This window comes from Monodelphis domestica, chromosome 7 (genome assembly GCF_027887165.1).
Source record: "Monodelphis domestica isolate mMonDom1 chromosome 7, mMonDom1.pri, whole genome shotgun sequence".
In the NCBI taxonomy this organism is placed as follows: Eukaryota; Metazoa; Chordata; class Mammalia; order Didelphimorphia; family Didelphidae; genus Monodelphis; species Monodelphis domestica.
Window position 1 is genome coordinate 226,444,447 of NC_077233.1, and position 21,412 is coordinate 226,465,858.

The window sequence follows — 21,412 nt, forward strand, 5'->3', positions numbered from 1 at the left end:
AAAAATAGCATTGAAATATTGCAAAGGTAAAAAACTAAGTATTTAAAATCTGTTTTCAAACTTCCTAACACAAAACATGCTTAGCATCCTTAACAATTCACAGCATTATTACTAATACAACTCTGCCACAAGACAGACAAATGACAGTTCACTGCACTCAAAAGGCACAATGCACTCTGCCCATTACATCATAACAACAATACAGCTAACAAGTCACAGCAAAAAACCAAATACAACAACAACAAACAACCTCCTGTTGCCTTCACTGAAATTCTCACCTCTACCCCTTCCATGGCAGGCTGAACCAAAACAAAAATTACAGCATGAAAAAATGCAACAAAAAAGTAAAAGGAAAAAAAAAGAAAAATAGATACTATTCTTCAGATTGCAAGTCATAAACTGACTTAATAGGTTATTTTCTCACCTCAAACTGACAGAATGGAGACAACGAACATCTCCCGCACTCTGAAATGCTCTCCTGAGGATGGGGAGGAAAATCATCTTTTTTTTTTCTACTTATGTTATTTACACATAACTTCCCACACACTCGTGCACAATAAGAACTAATGGGTGAACAAGACAATGAAAAGACAATATTCAGATAGCACTTCAGACAGAGGAATAGCCAGACACACGATTGGACAAACTATCCCTCACAGGTCAAACTAAACAGATCTTTTATGAGAAAGCATCCCATCCCCAACCAAAATGAAGAACAGGGACTTGAGAAGCTATAATCTAAGAAAAGAAACTATGTAAACAGGTCTGTTGCATGCATTTTGACAGAGAATTTTTTTACTTAACATTCACATAAAGAGGTTTAGGCACCTAAAAAAAAAGTAAGGGATCAAAAAGAATTTTCCCAACTCAGAAGAAATATCTTCAGTCCATTAGAGTTTAAACACAGAGGAGAACCCTCAATAATTAGTATGTGGACTCAAATATACTGAGATGATCACATTTCCAAAAATGTGACTACATAGAGGAAATGGACCAATAAAATAGTGTATTACTATAATGTGGGTATTATCACATATTAAATTATTATAAAGAATTAAAAAGGGACTGCTCTGTTAAAAATTAGAATGATACAAATTGGTGAAGCTTAAATTAATAGGCCCTCCCTCACATTAACAATCAAAAAACTAAAAAGATTCACAAAGATTTTACATATTTGTATTTGTTAAAAATTTGGAACTACTGTTAATTTTTTTGATAGAATAAGGATCTCCAGGGTTTTTATACACATAAGCAATTGTTTCCCACTTCATAAGCCCACAATTCCAACAGCTGTATAACACTTATAACAAAATGCCAGTGCTTAGACACAAAAGCAGCATTCACCTTGGATCAGATAACGAAAGGGGTGGCCTTCTCAAACAAAGGCTATTAGATTCTAATGAAAAAAATAACTGTCTTCTCTCAGCTTCAGATTCTCTGAATTTTCTAGTGAGTTGTTAGATCCCTTCTGGAGCTGGCTATTCATTTTGGATATTACTTATTACTAGTAAAAAGTGTTTCTCTTGGAGCTCTGCTAATCTCTAAACTCATACTTGTCTATAGGAAAAAGTAAGAAAAGTTTACTAAAAAGATTGAGGGATTTTATCCTTTGGAGAAGACTCATTCTGTAAGTTATATAAAACATCTCTCACAGATTTGCCCAACTGCTCTACAAAGTAAAATATCTTGTTATTAAGACTAATGGGAAATTTGAAGTATAAATTAACTTGCAAGTCAGATATATATGGATTTTGTTCCTCTTTCCCTCTATACTATAAATTTTGTTTAATGTACTCTCCTGAACCTAAAATGGACTCATTGTTTTAGCATTTTTGATTAATAGCAAAGATTCAAAGTAAAATTTTTTTCCAAGGTTAAAGTATTTGGTTTAATTTTGTTCTGATGGTTCTTTTATAAACAGGAAATTCGACTTACAGAAATAAACCATGACAGGATGATTGAAACAAAGCACAATAAAGCAAGAAAATTCATAGTTTGGAATGAAATGAAGCATCTAACACTTAGGCACAACAGGACAAGAAGCTATTTGGATTAGGCTCCTGAAGTTCTATAGAGAAATTCCTATGTAACAGATTACTGTAAAATCCAATCAAACTTTACAGAGACCTAAGAGAACATATATATAGATAGATAGATAGATATAGATATATATGTATATGTATATATTTATATATACAAAGATAAAATACATTCATGTTATAATCCATAACAGTTAAGATTACCTGCTGAAAAATCACATTGCTTCAAATCTTAATGTAAGTAATAATGTTAGATTCAAAGTAGCAGAAAAGCATTAAATTACTGGAGGGTGAGGGGAGTAGGGAACAATATTAGTGAATCAACCTCAAATACTGAAAACAAATCTATAAGGACAATTGTAACCCAAAATTTCACATAATTTCAAAACGAAGAGGGGGAAAATGGAAAGACGTGTCCTGTGAAGCAGGCCTATTTCAGAGAATTTGCATACTATATCAAGGGGAAATTATTTCTCTCATTCTTTTATTATAAACAAAAAATCTTTAATAAATCTTACTATATGATAGTAAAAGCAAACATTTATTGTTCGTTATTGTTATTATCAAAAGGAACAATAATTAAGAGGGAAAAAGTTTAACAGAATCAAAATTCTGGAGCTGGAATCTCCTCAGATTGTCTAATCCAAGTACATCAATGCCAGCCATAGTCACAATTATTAACATAAGACTCGTTATCATTGTCAATCATAGACATAAAATGTATTGCACAAAGAAGCTATTGCCTGTTATGTTAGCCAAAACAAGGTTTCATTGTTAACCAAAGTTACTATATATAGTAATGCCACCCTCCCCCAAAATGGACAAGTAACTTACATTTCCTTCATTCCTCTGTCCACCCTTGTGAGTGAGAACGACAACTTCCATCCATTTGCGTAGGTGTTGCTATTATAAATACATTAATTTTATAATTAGTCTAACTTTATTAAAATCCATAACATATATTGCCTCAAATAACAAATAATGTTACTAACTTTGTACCTTTAAATCCCTAAGAGATGTGATTTCCTCTAGAACATAAATACATGAAAGACATAAAAAAAGTGACAAAAAAGCAGAAATTGTCTTCTCACACTATGACTCTATTACAATGTTTCAAAGATCCACAGCATTAAAAACTAGGGCAATTTCATTTTCTTTTAGCTGATAGTATCTAAAATAATTCTATAACATGTTTCAAACAGTTCAGATTTGGGGAAAAGAATTTTTTAAAATGTATTAGTTCATAACATTCCATACCCTCTATAAATTGTACAATGTCTTCTTATCCCTTAAAAAATAATGCTAGAGACTTTCAACAAAACTATTCCTGCAAATAAGAATGATGCCAGACCAAATAATGAACGTGATATAAAATCAGAAACTATATTAAGTGCACAAAAACTGCCCAAAAAAAAACAGCCAGAAGACTTTTACAGTGGTTAGAAACTCATAGTGGGGCCCTTAGAAACTACTAGGAGGAGAGGGAACTAATACAGGTATAGCAGCTCTCAGATCAATATACCCAAACTCCAGGAGGTTCCAAAGTCCCCAAGTACAGAAGCCAGAGGGCCCTCAAGATCTAGAATTTTCAATATGGATCTAAGACCAGGAAATGGAGATCCCAGGTGATCCCAGAGACCAGCAGGATCAACTAGCTCACACAAAGCACAATGGCAGGTAAAGCCTGGTCCTGACATAAGGCGTCTGTGCAGGAACTAAAAGGAGAGATAAGTAACCACAAGATATTGATAACTAAAGATTAAAAGGTTCAGCAGGACCTAAAATTTTAATCTAGAAACTATGTAACTCAAAGGACAAAAAAAACCTTCCACAAAGGCTACCTGAATACCTTGAAACAATGAAAGAAGAGATTAAAACATGAAATAAAAGGGGACAGCTGCATGGCTCAGTGGCTTGAGAGCCAGGCCTAGAGATCCTGAGTTCAAATCTGGCCTCAGACACTTCCTAGCTGTGTGACCCATGGCAAGTCACTTGACTCCCATTGCCTCGCCCTTACTACTCTTCTGCCTTAGAACCAATTCATGATATTAGTTCTAAGACAGAACGTAAGGGTTAAAAAAAATGAAATAAAAGCTCTGGAGGAAAGAATTGAGAGAAAAATAGTTTACAATAGAAAGTGATGAACCTTACCTAAGAAATGAACTTCCTGTAAATTAGAATAAAACAAAAAGGAATCAAAGACTATGAGAGCAAAATATTTAAAAAAAAAATTAGAAGACAATGTAAGATACCTGTTTTCAAAAACACCTGAATAGGTAAACAGGTTGAGAAATAATTTAAGAAATATTATATTCTCTGACACCCTATTTAAGGAATCATAAATAAAAACTGTGCAGATCTAATTACAGCTAGAGGGCGAAGTCAAAGTGGAAAGAAGCCCGAAAAGGAAAAATCTTTGGAACTTTCATAGCCAAAATCCAGCACTTCCACAACAAGAAAAATACTGTTATTAGTCAAAAAGTTCAAATACCAAGGAACCAATCATGATCATGAGGGCAAACATCTAGTATGAACAACAGAAGACCTTGGAAAACAATATTCCAAATGGCAAAAGGTAGAATTTTACATAAGGTCAAGAATAATTTATCCTGCAAAACTGAATATAATCCTATAGAGCAAAAACAAAACAAACAAACAAACAAACAAACCAAAAAAAAAAAAACCTTAAGGGAACAGGGGTCTTTCAAACATTTCTGGTGAAAAAAAAAAGCTAAGCAGAAACACTGAAATGAAAATACAAGAGCTAAGAAGAATCTAGAAAGGTAATTTGAGCAATGAGAAAACACCTTTATGATGAAGAGCTAACAATACAATAGAAGAAATAAGCATCTATTCAAAATCTTAATATTTTCAATGGGTATTGGGGAAATTAAGACAGAAGATGGGGGGGGGGGGTAGGAGATAAGATTGGTTCCACTTTGAATAGGAGAAAAGAAAGGAAAGGTGAAAGGAATACACCTTGTATAAAAAATACAATGAACTGAGTATAATGTACTATTTCTCATAATTGAGATACTCAAAAAAATAAAAAAAAGCATGTAACAAACACAAAGGGTAAGGGAGAACTAGCATCAGATGAACTTCATCTTTTTCTGAAATAGCCATTTAGACTGACTATATCCATACACAGAACCAATTGCATACAAAGAGTTTGGTATAAAAATACATCAAATTCAACTGGGAAATAGCTAGGGATAAGGAGAAGGGAACCAAAGAGGCAGTTTAATGGCAGGACAGAAATAAAAACAAAACAAACTTCCTTATCTCAAAAGGGGGAGGGGGGGCAAGGGAGAGGGGAAGGGGCAGGAGAGAAGAAAAGAACTGCAAATTAAAGGAATGCCTGTCAATTCAGGAATTGCTGAACAAATTATAGTATAGAAATGTAATGTAAATGTTATTGAACCATAGAAAAAGATTATTTCAGAGAATTCAAAAATGAAGTGAGCAGAAGCAAAACAATTTTATGCAATTACAATAATGTAAAACAATTTTGGAAGATGTAAGCACTACAGGATCAATTAAATGATTGACCAAAGTTGCAGACTTTTAATGAATCATGTTATCCTCCCCCCTCCTGATAGAAGTGATGGATTCAAGATTCAGGACAGACATTATTGGATATGGCCACTGGGTGGATGTGTTTTGCTTGACTATGCTTATTTACCTCAAGATTTGGTTCTTTTCCACCCTTTTCCCCATTTTTAATTAGACAGGTGAGATGATTTTTTTTAAAAAAATGATAAAAGGCAAACCACTAAAACATTTTTTAAAGACAGAGTAATATTAAAGGAAATTCAAAATGAAAGAGACAAATAGGACAGTTCTGAAAGTTGAATTTATTTTAAACTAGACAGTTTCATATACATTCATTTTTGAAGGTGTTGAGAAAAAAAAAATTTTTTTAAGAACATAATGGTGCTGCAGCAGGGTGGCTCAGTGGATTAAGAGTCAGGCCCAGAGACGGGAGTTCCTAGGTTCAAATATGACCTCAGACACTTCCTAACTGTGTGACCCTGGGCAAATCACTTAACCCCCATTGCCTAGCCTTAGCACTCTTCTGCTTTAGAACCAACACACAATATTGATTCTAAGACAGAAGGTAAGGGTTTAAAATAATTATCATCATCATCAATCTAAAATATCTAAAATCTATCCTTCAAAGATAGGTCTGCTGGGTTAGACTGTTAAGTCACACTGATAAGGAAAAAAACATACAATTTTGCACATAACAAGTACATACACACACACACACACACACACACACACACACAATTCAAGTAAAACACTAAGAAACTGAAATCCTACCCACGTCTGAACAAAACTAATTAAAAATTACAAAACAGAAAACTTTAATTAACATATCCATTTACCAAAATTACTGAGATTCCCTAATATTTTTAGATTTTGAATTTTGCCATATCAAGTTAAAGAAAATTGTTCTAATATATATATTTTTAAATACTTGACTTAACTGTTGGTGGAACTGTGAACTGATTCAACAATTCTGGAAAGAAATTTGGAACTATATCCAAAAGGATTATAGAAATGTGCTTATACTTTTTGAACCAATAATACCACTACTAAGTCTGTATACCAAAGAGATTTTTTAAAAAAGGAAAAGGATCTATTTGTACAAAAATATTTATAGCAACTCTTTTTGTGGGCAAAGAATTGGAAATTGAGGGAGTCTATCAACTGGGGAATGGCTAAACAAGTTGTGGTGTACAAGAAAGAGGATTTTAGAAAAACCTCAAAAAGCTTTCCATGTACTGATTGATGCAGAGTGATGTGAACAGAAGCAAAAGAACATTGTAGTACACAGTATCATCACTATTCTTAGCAATACAATGACTGAAGCGAGTCCCAAAGGACTCAGGATGAAAAATGCCATCTGCCTCCCCAGAAAGAATTGATGGAAACTGAATGCAGACCAAAGCATACTATTTTTCATTTTCTTTTTTTTTGTCTTGTTTTGGGTTTTCTTCCACCAAATGACTCAGATGGAAATGTTTTACATAATTGCACATATATAATATATAATAGATTACTTACCGTCTCAGAAAGGGGGAAAGGAAGGAAAGGATGGGGAGAATTTGGAACTTTAAAATAAATTTTTTTTTAAAAACCCTTACCTTCCGTCTTGGAGTCAATACTGTATATTGGCTCCAAGGCAGAAGAGTGGTAAGGGCTAGGCAATGGGGGTCAAGTGACTTGCCCAGGGTCACACAGCTGGGAAGTGGCTGAGGTCAGATTTGAACCTAGGACCTCCCATCTCTAGGCCTGGCTCTCAATCCACTGAGCTACCCAGCTGCCCCCTAAAATAAATTTTTTTAATGAAAGTTAAAAATTGTGTTTACAAGGGGCAGCTAAGTAGCACAGTGGATAGAGCACCAGGCCTGGAGTGGGAGGACATCGGTTCGAATCTAAGTTCTTTGAGAGCAAAAATAAAAGGAAAAAAAATACTTGGCTTACCATCATTTGATCACAAAATTTATCATTAAAGGAATTTGGGAAGAGCCTAGTGACAGAAGTAAGACGATTTACTACATTCAATGTCAAGCTTCGATAATCCCCTAACATCATCAATAAAGGCCTCATATGTGTATGAATCTGGTCAACTTCTATTGTAGCACCTTCCAAAAACTGTAAAAAAACAAAATATACACATATAAGCAAAATAAAAAACAGATGTCTACTGAGACTACTTTAGAATGAAATATAGTCTTAACCATGATAGAAACCATAGTGTTTTTAGTTTAATAATGTAATTAATATATCAAAATATAAGAAACTTAAGTTACTCTACTATTGAAGAGCTAATTATTTCAGATAAGTTGCTCTTTTACATATTTCCAACTATTATCTCAAAAAATAATGGAAGAGGCCAAAGTTTTGATTTCCAAAACAGATTATACATAAGAAATCTAAAAATAACACAACTCGATTCTTAACTATGGAGGGAAAGTCAACAGCTAGATGCTTATGTAGCAATTGCAGGAGTATATTTTTTTTTAACCCTTACCTTCTGTCTTGGAGTCAATACTGTGTATTGGCTCCAAGGCAGAAGAGTGGTAAGGGCTAGGCAATGGGAGTCAAGTGACTTGCCCAGGGTCACACAGCTGGGAAGTGTCTGAGGCCAGATTTGAACCTAGGACCTCTCGTCTCTAGGCCTGGCTCTCAATCCACTGAGCTACCTAGCTGCCCCCTGCAGGAATATTTTTAAGATTAAAAAGTTACTATGCTATACTAAATGAACCATGCATTAAAAAGCAGCAATTATTAAGATTTATAGAAAAAAACAATTTAAAACAATACTTTTAAAATGTCACTAACCTTTCTCATGCATGCCTCCCCTGCCTCCTGTAGCTCATTATTTGTTGAATTTAGTGCTTTGAAAAGTGCAGCAATGATTTTCTCCCTGGACTGAGGAAGGTAATTGCAGGCAGCAAGAGCATCTTAAGACAGGGAAGAAAAGAATGCAATTAGTACAATTCTTTATTATCTCATGAGAGTAGGTCAATGATTTTTGTGTCTAAAGGTTCCTAGTCGTCTGACTCCTTTATTATATATTAAAATCTAAAAATGGTCAAACCCAATCAATGGCTAATGCCTTTGATAAACTCATCTTTTTCCATTTACCATATTATCTAGAACAGAGATCGGCTTCAGGAGAGAGGCTACTTGATCATGAGCTAGTGTCAGTTACCAGGTAGCTCACCCTCCTACCTCAACAAATAGTCACAGAAATGAAGTGGCCCACTTAATAGTCTAGAATCAATTAGTCAACCAATAAGCATACTTAAGTAGAGAGAAAATGCCAACAATTATATAGTCTGTGTTCTCCAGGAATTTACATTCTAATCAAGGGAGGGAAATGAATCTCTTCATATATAAAAAAATATTCTTTTTTTTTTCTTTAAAAAAAAAAAAGAGACCATTTATTGTAAACTTCTATTTACCTATGGATTAGTGATCCAGTGGAGAAAGAAATGGGACATTACTCCAGTATCTTTGTCAAGAAAACCCCATGGACAGAGGTCCACAGGGTCATGAAGAGTCAGAAACAACTGAACAACAACTTGTTTTCTATTTGTTATTTAACTTACTTAACGCTGCAATTCGTAAAGGTACAAGTGATGGAAGGCTTTTGTAACATGGTAGTTTCATTAAGGCTACATCTTCAGCCTCACACAAATTCAACAGCTGAAAAATAAAGATGAAATAACAATTTATACTGGTGCTTATAAGAAGACATTTATATAACAATCTTGCAAATAACTACATAAACCAGTCTTCTGTATTACACTTCAATAATGATTAACTATTTTCAAAATTAAATTTAAATCAACTATTGATTCAATCAAAAAGCAATTATTTTTAGGCAAATCAAACACAAATTCCAAATCAAGGTGTCAAAATGTTACTGTTTCTTTGTTCTAAAATAGACTATACAAAGTCTCAATAAGTACTGAAGGTAAATTTAGCCAGGAATACACATCATCATCTTTGCTCACAATTATTCTTCCTCCAAAAGAAAGGCATTTCAATTCCCTCCTTCCTACCTAAATCCATTCATTCTTCTATCCCCAGTTCAAGTTGCAACTACACAATATAGTCTTCCCTGATAACTCTAATATGCACACTGACCTACTGAGTGCAACTTCCTTGAAACACAGTTAGTTAGCTCTTTATCATGCTTTGTATTGGTCTATAATTCTTTTTTTCCCTTAAAAATGTTTTCTCTCTGAAAGACAAATTCTTAGCTGATTTGGTCTTTATAAATCCCACAAAATACTTATCACAGTATTAGGTCAGTAAAAAAAAAAACTGTTTCTGAGGCCAGTCTACAATCAACATCCAAAGTGTCATCTTGAGTTAGAACTCTTTAAACTTAACTATGATTGTTTAATTTACTACAATACACCAGCTTCTTTTTTAAAAACTTCCAACACACCATGATATATAAAAAGTTATATACCTCTGTATAGAAAACTTTGTGTTCTACTACATTAAGATCCATTGTAAATAGTCTGGGCTGTAAAGTTGTACAAAATGTGTTTCCCTCCATTAGACCAATCTGGGCATTTGCAGGTTGATGTCTAAGTAAATGCTTTTTTGGTGGAACCATATCTTGAAGGACCTAAAAAAATAAATACAAAAGAAAAAGAATAAATAACATGATAACTTTTTAAAAGAAATAGCTAGTTCTAAAATGATTTTAAATTTTAAATGAAATGAAAACTTGAATGTTTTAGTAGAACAAATATTTTTCATTTAACCTAAAGAATATCAGATATAATTAATATTTGAAATTCAGCCTGAGTCTCCAAAGTAGTCTCACAAATTAATCTATTAACTTTTAAAAGTTGTTAATTTTCTCAATTTTAAGTTTTTCCCTCTTTGATTCATTTTTTTCCTCTGCTATCTAAACACGTAGTTGAATATCTTCTTAAACTTTTAATTTAAGTAAATAGTTTCATCATCTTTTAAAAAAAAACATTTCAAACTACTCCTGGGACTATAAACAAAGGATCATTTAAAAAAGAGGAAAGGGCCTACTATGTGCACAAAACTATTAGCAGCTCTCTTTGTGGTGGCAAAGAATTGGAAATTTTTCACTTTATGTTTTTATTTTGAGGTTTTGGTTTTATAAGACTGTTCTCTCACAACAATGACCAATATCAAAATATATTTTGCATGATAACATATGTATAACCCAGATCAAACTACTTACCAGATCCAGAAGGGGGGAGGGAAGGAAGGGAGACAGACAATTTGTATTTTATAATTTTGGAAAACATGCTGAAAATCATTGTTTTGTGTAATTTGGAAAAATAGTTTGTTTTTGGTTTTTTTAAACCATTTGCTTTACTTTATCCTTCTCTCTCCTAGTTTACTTTGAATTCTGGTCTTCACATCATGGGCTATCTATTTTACTTTGAACCTATAAATTTACCAACTTATATCATCCCAGGAAATGAATGATCTTTTCTAACTGGCATAGTTACGAATCCTAAGAAATGGAAAGATAGCAAAGATATAGATATAAGATCTATGAGATTTTAATTTTTAAAAAGCATTTAAAATGACTAAATTTCAAAAATATAACATAAAATTTTTTTATTCATATTGGCCTAATTTCAATGAAAAACATCTTACCTCTTTATGAGGTTCCATAATCACAGTTACACTTTTTCCAGTAACCTGGGCCAGCACCTGAAGTGAATGCATAGCTTGTTTCCTTACAGTGGAATTTGGAGAGGTGACTTCTCGGACTAAATCATGTGTCACATGATGGAAAGACTTTTCCTGAGCTGATAGAATCTCTTCAGATTTTTCCTCATCTTTCAAAGGAGTTGCACATCTAATCAATAGCTGCTCTAAGGTTGTCTTTGCCATAGCAACTGCTCCATTGGAAACCTAAAAATTCATGAATACATTTGAGTTGGAGAGATGAATTTAACAAATAACATAGTCATCATATCTTGCTCAAAAAAATTGCAATATAATTTCTACTAAGTACAAAATGAATTAAGATTTACTTTTGAACTTGTCTTTGGAATACCATAATCTTTACCAAATAAAATGTTAACCTTAAGGCCCATGCCCAAAGACAATGTGAATAAAACCGCTTTCCAACTCCAGAAATGGCATTCTCTGAAGTGGGATCCTGTTATAAGGGGTTTATAAGTTATAGATAAAACAAACTGTGTACTTCAGTATAGCATATGTCTATAAGATACATAAGGAATTTTCTGGGGCTATATTTTCTAAACACCTACAGTCCTGAACCTCATTTATTTTATCTATATGTAAGCTTATCACAACTTAAATTTCATAATTTCAACTTAAATTTAACTCATAAATCATTATAAACCATTAAATGTTTATTACATGAGACACCATGCTAAGTGCTAGATGGAAATAGGTGGAAATACTACAAAGCAAAATACATTATACAAAGGGCATTTCAATGACTGGAGAATGACCAAACAAACTGGAAAAGATAAGGAACCAGCATATTATAAACAGGAAGACCAGTTAGGGGATTCACTACAATAGGTAAGAAAAAAAAAGGAGATATGGGACAACCACAGTGTAGAGTATAAGGAATATGTGGGATTTAAATAAAAGATCTCCAAGGCAAAAATGAGGCCAGAGTTCAAGTTAGACAGCATAATTTGCAGTGGATTCAGAAAGCATGTTTCATGACTTCCTCTGGCAAGAACTGACTGCTTCAGAGGAAGAACACATGAGACAGCAAAAATTACATAGGGTTAGAATTTAACTTAGCAAAGTAGAAACAGATCAAGGCATTAAGAAAGCAAAAGACTTAAAGCCAGAGCAAAGAGCAAGATCTAAGTTGTTGACCATAAGGACAAAGTAATAGAGAGGCAAGAATAGCATTAACAGGTAGAATAGGGAGAAAATAAGGAATAAAAGCTCACAATAAAGGAAAAAATAAGGTAGGAGAAGAGTAAGGATAAAAGGAAAAAAGAACAGGAGACAGAATTTCTATGTCAAATATACTGGATGTGGAACAGTTTCAAGTTACAGTGAGGTACAAGTATTCGAACAGGTAGCTGACACTAAATGGAAATTAAAATGTAATGAGCTGAGAAATTTAAAAAAAAGCTGGGGGCAGTAGAATGTAAACTCACAGGGAGGGACTCTTCATTTTTAGCTTTATATTCCCAGTGCCTATATATATGAAGGTACTTAATAAAGGTTTATGGAATTCAACTGACAGGACTCTATTCTTATACTTCTATCCATTTCCTTATGCCCATGATTTTGGTCTTTATGATTTCCATTAAGATCAAATCCAGTGGCCTTAATATTCTTTTGTTTACAAACAGCTGCACACCCTCATCTGTATTTCTGTTCACTTGAGGACCTCAAACTATGAAACATTTACATAAAGTTACTTGGCACAATTTTTATCTAGCTATATCTATCTACATTCATGTTACATGGCTATTCAGATAGACAGCTAGATATTCAGATATATAAAGATAAATATTCAAGTATCCAAAGATAAAAGTATACAGATTTGTCCTTTCATTAGAAGACATTAGAATAACATCTAAGTAACTTCAATTTACTACCAACCAGCAGAGTAAATTTTCTGCTGTTTTCTTCATAAAAGGCAAAGAACACTATTCTCAAGGCAGCATATTCAGATTTAGGGGGAAAAAATTGTACTTTTGATTTTTAAAATACCTTGGCAATCATAATAACATAAATTGGCAAAAGTTGCAAGAAGTTAAGTATTAAAACTAAAACAAATCTCTGTGAATCAAATAGTTGAATTATCTGAATAGTACAATAATGCTAATACTCAGTTACTAAACAAAAATCAAAAGTACAAGTTGAAATCATCCATACATTAAATACCTCTCCAGTCAAGTCCATCATCACAAAAAGAAGTGCTTTAAGGAAAGTCTGTTGATTCTGGAGGACCCAGATGAGAGGCAGTCGTTCCATGAGGAATTTAATAGACACCACACCCCCTAGTTTTGCATACCAAGCTTGTTCATAACAGCAAGCACATAAACGTTCCACAATATAAGAAAACAGTGGAAGTTGACAAGCCTAAGAAGGGGAAAGAAAATCATAAATAAATGCTCTGTGTAAATTTGCCAAATATCAAATATTTCATGTCTTAACAAATGCAGAGAAAGCAGAAGTAGAATAAATTTCGCAAATAAATAGAATACTTACTCTTTCCTTTGAACCCAGGATGATACTTGCCACATCAAATATCACAGCTAGAGCTACCTCCCCTATTTTACAAAGTTCCTTCTCCTCATATGCCATACAAATGGCTATTGCATCAATAAGCACCAGAGGATCCATTCCTTTCGAGCCATTCTCTTCACTATGAAACATGGCTGTGCTGGGCTGGCTTCCCACCTGATAACACTGCAGCAAAAAAGGACCTACAGTGGAGGTTTAGTAGGAGGAGGCAGAGAACAGAGACGAAGAAATAAATCATTATAGATTTTTTAAAAGTCAAAGTGACAAAAATACAACAAAACAGAATTCTACTGCTTTTAGAATAATAGTAGACATCTATTCAGCATTTCACATGTTTTTATCTCACTAGAGCTTCTGAAAAAACAGGGAGATATGCTAAGAATACTTCTAAATTCCAAATGAAGAAGCTGAGACATGGCAATGCTAAGTGATTTTGTTCATAGTTACTTAGATATCAAGGATTAAAGAAGTGGAATTGAATATCACTGAGTAGCAGACCAGCAGCACTTCACTGCATCACTGCATCATACCACTATCTCCCTTTTATCTGTCTAATTATCATGATCCTGAAAACTCTACAACTCAGAAGTTACACAGCCAGGAGAAATCAGCAATAGCAAACTGACATTTAATTTCTTTAAACTATACAACAATAATTACCCATAAACTGCATGGGATATTCTTTTAAAACCGTTTTTCATTATACAGCACACCACTATTACCTCAATCAACATTGTTCTATTGTTCTATTTTTAATAATTCTTAAATGGCCAACAAAAGATAGCAGCTACAAAAATTTTCAAGAGTCACATTATACAAAGACACTTATATTTTGGTTTTTTTCTGTCACACAGAAAAGTATCACTATCACAGCCAGCTTCATATTTAGTTATGATAGACAACAACACACTACATGAGCACTAAAAACAACTAGTATCAAGTGTCTCCTGTGTTCTCAGCACAGTGCCAGGTAGTATAGTGAATAGGTTTTTTTGACTGGACCTGTTATTTCATCAATGTAAATAGCATCTAAGTAGGCACTCCCCCCTACCAACACAGAATGGTTTCTTCTAGGTAACCTATCTTCTTAGAAAGTTGCCTGGAGCATTGAGACATTAATTATCCTAGCATCACCCAGCTAGTATATACTAGAATCAGGACAGGAATTCAGGTTTTCCTTACCTATCATCAAATTTGCCAGCGGTATTAAAACTCAAATAGAAATGGGGCCACAAAAAAAACAAACAAAAAGACCCCTGCAGGCTACATATTGACTTAAAAAAAAAAACACATTCTATGGCATTTTTATTATTTTGTTAAATATTTCCTGATTACATTTAAATCTTGTCATAACCACCCTGTGTTTGATACTTCTGCCATCATGTCTCACTGAAGGACAGGAGTCCCCAAGCTGGGGTAAATACACTCCTAGTAATAAAAGAAAATTATCAAAGAGGCATGGGAATCATTAGTAAATAACAGTATTATCCTACTGAATTATTCCAAAAACTGTTATTGTTAATGAAAAATTGTTATGTACTAAATAAAATTCTCTTGATTAAAAAAGTACACATGCATAATAAATACTAATTTATTTCCTTTCACATTGGTTAGGGTGTATGAAAACATAAGAAAGCCCTTCTGTAGGGAATAACACAACAAGCACAGTAACTGCCAGAAATAAGTTTGAAATCTATTTGTGGAGCTCAAATTAATATAAATGAAACAAATGTGTGGTACTAAATATACCTGCAGAAGAGTTCAGAAAGGGAAGAAATTATTTATATGGGTTAGTAGAACTAAAATTGGGCCTTTTAGGACTGACAGAATTTGTATTGGTAGACAAAGGGTTGTGGATGTATCATGCAGGTCAGAAACAAAGATAAGAAGGCAGATATGAATATCCTATACACAGGAGATAGTAAAGAGACTGGTCGGGCACAAGTAGATGCTATAACTGATGAAAGTACTGGTCAATAAAGAGATACCTATTGGAACATAAAAATGTCACACTCAAGAGATGGAAAAACAAGTTTTTCTTACTTTTAACAGTATTCTCACTATTATTTATCTCATACTAATTTATACTACCCACAAGATCTACCAGAGAGTTCTTTAGACTGAGGAAGGTAAGAGAATGAAGAAAGAGAAGGAATAAAAAAAAATAGGTTTTCTTATGACCTGTGTGAAGATTGGATTTGGCTATCTCCTGATTGTAACAATGAAGGTACTTAGCTCTTCCTTTACTGTGAAGATTGAATTGTAATCCCCTGTCTATTTTTAGATTTTAATCCCCAAAAGTGATAACTCAGTATTTAAAGTAGATCTACCCATTTTAACTACAAAAAGGTGTTAACTAACCACAAAAGGTATAACTAACTAAAAAAGGTGTGAACGCCCATTTCATACATTGAGTGGGCAGTCCTGGAGAGGAGCGTCTGCTGTGATTTATAGATGTAAAATTTAGGGGACGTGACATGAGAAAGAGATCTTTAAATAGAGGAAACAGAGACACACAAGAGCAATCAAGAATGAAGAAGAGTCAGTCAAAGGAGAGACTGGAAGACAGACACTCAGACTTGAAGTGAAGACACTTAGCTATGGAACTGGACCCCTGGAAGGGCTCCTTCAGGAGATGTGACTACTTTACTTTTAGACAGTTACTGTGGTGAGTGTAAAGGCTGACTTAGTTTCCTTGCCTTTTCTGGAGGTGTGAAAGGCCCATTGTCTTGAGACACCTTTCCCCTGGCTGGGGCTTAGAATTTCTACCTGGCTCTGAAGAAGCCAGAGCTCTCTCTCCCTCTCTCTCTCCTCTTTTCTCTCTTCCTTATTGTAAAAACAAATTAACTACCATAAATTCCATTCTACTTTAATAGATTTTGGCATTTTGAAATTAAATCCCTGGTGACCAAATTTAATATATTAAGTCCAACCACAGATAAATTAAACACCTGGAATATTGGTAATTATTACTGAAGTGCCAATTATTTTTAGTTGAAGTTTAAGAAATAAAAGAGCTTAGAATCTGGCCTCAAACCCTTCTATGGTGTGTGATCCTAGGCAAGCCATTTAAAGTACTCTTCTGCATACTTAGTACCAGTAAGAGTTAAAAAAAAAAGGTAATAATAGCCTAAAAAAATAGTATAGCTTTGAAAAGGACTCAACTACATAATTTATGGGTAAATTCAAATGACTTTTACATGTTGAACTTACCACATTGTTGGGCTACTGCTACCATAGTATAGTGACGAATTAAGCTGGCTACAAATGGCAGAGCACTAGGTCGAAGATCCTTGATGACAGCAGACATGAATGCACCAGTCAATGCTTGTTCAAAAGTTTTACGGGCTGGAGTATCCTGTGCTTTGTATCGATGTGAAATAATTACACTGGGTATGGACTTCTCTGTAAAGCTAAAAGACAAAATTACATCTGTTATCATAATCCTGGACAAGTGTGCTGGCAGTTCAATCATGACCATTACAGGATTCATTTACAACCTACTTCTAATCTCTTCTCGTTCAGGTACAGCTGACTCACTTCATTTACTCCAATTTAATTGTAGCAAATCTTAGTCTCAAATATGATAGATAGTTCAATTTTACCATGAACATTTATAGTCAATAGTTCAAGTGAGTCCAAACATATTCCAAGGAATATGTATACAGTCAACAAAATGGAATACAATTACACAAAGACATTTTTAATATTTTTAGATTTCCTATTTTAAGGGAAGACATTTGGTTTTTATCTATAAGGATTGCAATGTTATTAAACAAGTCAAATTCCAAATATCAGATGATAAAACTCAGAACAATGTTCAAGAAAGACCAATTATACATATTTATGTAACCAAAAAATTTTCACAAATACAGCAATAAAAATATTCACATTCAAGAGAAGAAATAATTACAGAAGTATGTTTATGAGATTCTTCAAAATCCTAAAAAGCTTGGCTAACTTTCTGGCTTTCTTTACATAATACCTAATGTATCTTTTTTCTGCTGAAAAGTTTTTACCTCAGCATTAAAAAATATCAGGGATTTTACTTTAAAAACAACATATACATTTTGTGGCTGTTTTCTTCCTCTTTCACTCTGAGTACTACTCCTATCATTTACACTTATACCATCCTAATACCATCCTATCTATAGGCATGGTAAAAAAAAATTTAAAACTAAAAATTTTCTATCAAGACTGCAATGGTCTTAAACTTCAGTTGTCATATGCTACTACAGGACTTTCAATCTTTCTAATTACTATGGGCAGAAATGTATTATTCAGCAGATACAAGTAACTGAACAGATACAAAATTCTATTAACTAAAAAAAGAAATTTTATTTCCATTAGTTTGAGAATATGAAACAAAACAGCAATAAAATCACATTATTTAAAAATCAAGTATTCTGTTATGCTCAAATGACATATGTACTATTAAGCAACAATGTATAATATACCCTCCTTATAGAGAATTCTTATGTGTAAAGTGAATTCTTAAATCCCACACAAAAGGATTCTGTTACCAAAGAAATCCTTTGCATAACAGAGCAACATTCCACTATTTCAAATCTTTGCATTTTAAAATTCTGAAATGAAAGTAATCTCATTTGGTCTAACATGAGTGCAGTGGGACCATTATCCCATTTTTCCAAGATGCCTATCATATTTACTAATGGAGTCTATGATATAATCTTTTTTGGCACACTTTTGGCTCTTAGTAAGCTTTTATTCAATTAAGTAGTCCAGACAGCCAGTATCTTGAAAATATATAGGCAGAAGACAATCTATTGATGGTATAATTCTACCTGTCACCTAAGCTTGAAACATCAGTGTTATCTTTGACTCCTTGTTGTAACATACTAATTGATAGCTTCATGTGTTACCAGATAAAAAGGTCACTTTCTAAACCTTAAGTTTTACTCACCACCAGATTTGAAACAATCCAAAAATATTCTCTCTATCCATAATTTCTAAAGAATATGATACAAAAAAAAAAACTCTACTGATAAGTCTATAATTACCAACTTACTTTGGATGTGCAAGGAGCTGATATAAAGCATGTTTATTATCATCCAGATTCATCATGGCCACCAAGAAGCATTTTATTACTTCCCATGCTTGCCTACGATAGTATGGTTCTGTGTTTGCACTTTTCAGGCAGTCCAAAGCTGTTTCAATGGCCTACAAGGAAAAAAAAATAAAGTTTCTGACATATACTATATGTAGGATTGTGTTTATATTACACACACACACATATATATATATGATACTAAAAAGTAAAAAGCTTAACATCCAAAAAATAAATTACATCCACCTAAAAGAGCTCCCAAGCCTAGTATGTAATAAAGCATCATCAAATAAAACATGTAGAGAAAATTCATTAAAGAAAATATATGAAAGAAATGTCATTTTTCCACTGATTATAAAATGAAATCCAATTATTTCTGCTTAAATAGCCAATGGGATTATATAAATCTAATGACCTTTGAAGGCCCCTTATTAAAGAGAAATTATTATTTTCTCCTTTGAAAAAAAATATTTTTTTCCATTTGTTAAATTAACTGTATGCTCACCTATCAAATCACCTTATTGAAGTCCCAACGACTAGAACAATGAGCTTTTTTTGGACCAATGAAGTGAAACTTTTCTTGCCAAGGAGTTAAATGAAAGATAAATTTTTTCTGCTTTTTCTGTATTTCCAATTTTTAAAATTTTTATGCATATAAACTATAATATAGATACTTATTCCTATTAATCTTACACAGAAAAAGTTAAGACATTAAGTAATTTGGAATTCTCTAAATCTTTTTAACATCAGTTTTAAAATGTTAATTATTTCATCAACAATAATCACTAAGTAGTCTAAAGTACTATTAAGAGACTGATTTAAAGTAAAATTATAATAGAAGAGGAATTATAATGATAATATTGGACTATAATAGAAGAAACTTGTTCTATTATACTATTTTACAATCTAAGTATGACACAAATGACTATTCCTGAAGTATATTTTGAATTTAAGATTTCTAAATATTTTGCAAAATTTGCAATGTTTTATAGATTATCAAAACTGTTGTTCCTACTCCTAGGAATATATCCCTTATTAATGTTTAAATTTATGATATTTCTTAATTTTTAAAGTGATTTATGGGCAAGCATTTATTTTTAAATAAAGTATAATAAAATATATAATGTATAATAAAAAATAATTGTTTCAAGAAGAATTAGAAACAGGCTTTGATGATGTCATATGGTGCTGAGAGCAATCACTAAAAGAATATATGAGGAAGAATCAAGGACAACATATATGGGAATAAACAAATTGTGTTATACAAACATAATAGAATATAATATTGTATTGCAAGAAATGCTGACTATGATTAATAGAAGCATGAACAGTGAAGTAAGCAAAACCAAATATAATGGCTATAACATAAATGGGAAGAACAACAAAAGAAACAATGCTATTTAATTATCAATGATCAAGCTTAACTCCAAAGACCAAATTTTAGAAGGCATCTCTCTCCCCTATTTCCTTTTCTAAAAGGGAAAAAAAATACCCTTACCTCCTATCTTATAATCAGTACTATATATTGGTTCCAAGGCATAAGAACCAAGTAGTCTATATAGTATAATCTATATAGTTATAAGAGCTAAGCAATAGGAGATAAATGACTTTCTCTGGGCACACAGGCTAGGAATTGAGGCCAGATTTGAATCCCTGACCTACTTCTAGGCCTGGCTCTCAAATCCACTGTGCCACCTAACTACTCCCTCTCTCCTATTTCTTTGCAGAGTTTTGGAATTTCTGCATGGGAGTCATGGAAGTGAATAATGCATGTAATAATATATGTTACATATAATAATTTCTTAATGATATATTAGTTTTTCTGAACTTTTTTCATCTTCCTCCTTCATTTTCTGTGATAAATGATGACTCTTTGGGAAGGATTAGTGTGAGGGATTGTCAGAAATGAAAATGAAGCAAAAACAATATTTGTTGTTGTTTTTAAAAAAAGGCAAACCACCTACCAGTATTCCTTTGCAAGTACAAGCCTCACTTTGCCTTTCTCCTGTATACAATGACTGGCTTATTAGTATACCTTCATAAAATATCTGAAGCTCAAAACTTTTAATTTTAAGAAAATTAAGTAATCTAGTTAAATAACTATAAAGACATTCAACTTTACCTTTTCCATTGGAAGTTGAATGGATGCTTTACAATCTGAAAACTCTACTGTGATACTAGGTCCCTGAATTTCAGTTACAACATACTGAAGCTTCTGAGACTCCTTTAACATTTTCCTGTTACTTCCACCAAATTTACCAAGTACCCTGTAGGCCACATGAGAAATGCTGTCTGCAGGATTCCTTAAGGTACGCCACAAAGCCTAAAATCAAAGTAATACTTTTAAATGCAAGAAATGTTCAATTTCATTAGAATATCATAAATCTTTAAACACATGTTCCTATTTGCTTGGCAAAATTTCCTACAAGTTTAAAATACTTAGGAAAAAATTACCAACCTAAAGTCATGTTCTTAAGTTGACTGTATTATACTTTACTCCATGAATGGGACTATGAAAGATTCC

The 21,412-nt window shown here is 32.9% G+C and overlaps 1 protein-coding gene across 11 annotated transcripts in view; it reads right to left on the reverse strand.

The window, feature by feature from the left end:
• Positions 1-21,412, reverse strand: part of TRRAP (transformation/transcription domain associated protein) — a 186,172-nt gene that overhangs the window by 133,992 nt on the left and 30,768 nt on the right. For 4 of the 11 annotated variants that reach the window (XM_056806503.1, XM_056806500.1, XM_056806504.1 and 1 more), the window contains exons 21-33: positions 21,011-21,211; positions 18,850-19,001; positions 17,034-17,233; positions 13,785-14,002; positions 13,458-13,655; positions 11,220-11,480; positions 10,039-10,200; positions 9,167-9,263; positions 8,394-8,515; positions 7,533-7,703; positions 2,874-2,942; positions 425-478; positions 279-299 (exon numbers count right to left, since the gene is read on the reverse strand). In XM_056806503.1, the coding sequence (XP_056662481.1) occupies positions 279-299; positions 425-478; positions 2,874-2,942; positions 7,533-7,703; positions 8,394-8,515; positions 9,167-9,263; positions 10,039-10,200; positions 11,220-11,480; positions 13,458-13,655; positions 13,785-14,002; positions 17,034-17,233; positions 18,850-19,001; positions 21,011-21,211 (1,926 nt within the window). Of the gene's footprint in view, positions 1-278; positions 300-424; positions 479-2,873; positions 2,943-7,532; positions 7,704-8,393; positions 8,516-9,166; positions 9,264-10,038; positions 10,201-11,219; positions 11,481-13,448; positions 13,656-13,784; positions 14,003-17,033; positions 17,234-18,849; positions 19,002-21,010; positions 21,212-21,412 lie in introns of all 11 variants that reach the window. The other 7 variants (XM_056806502.1, XM_056806498.1, XM_056806499.1 and 4 more) reach the window with 3 other exon arrangements.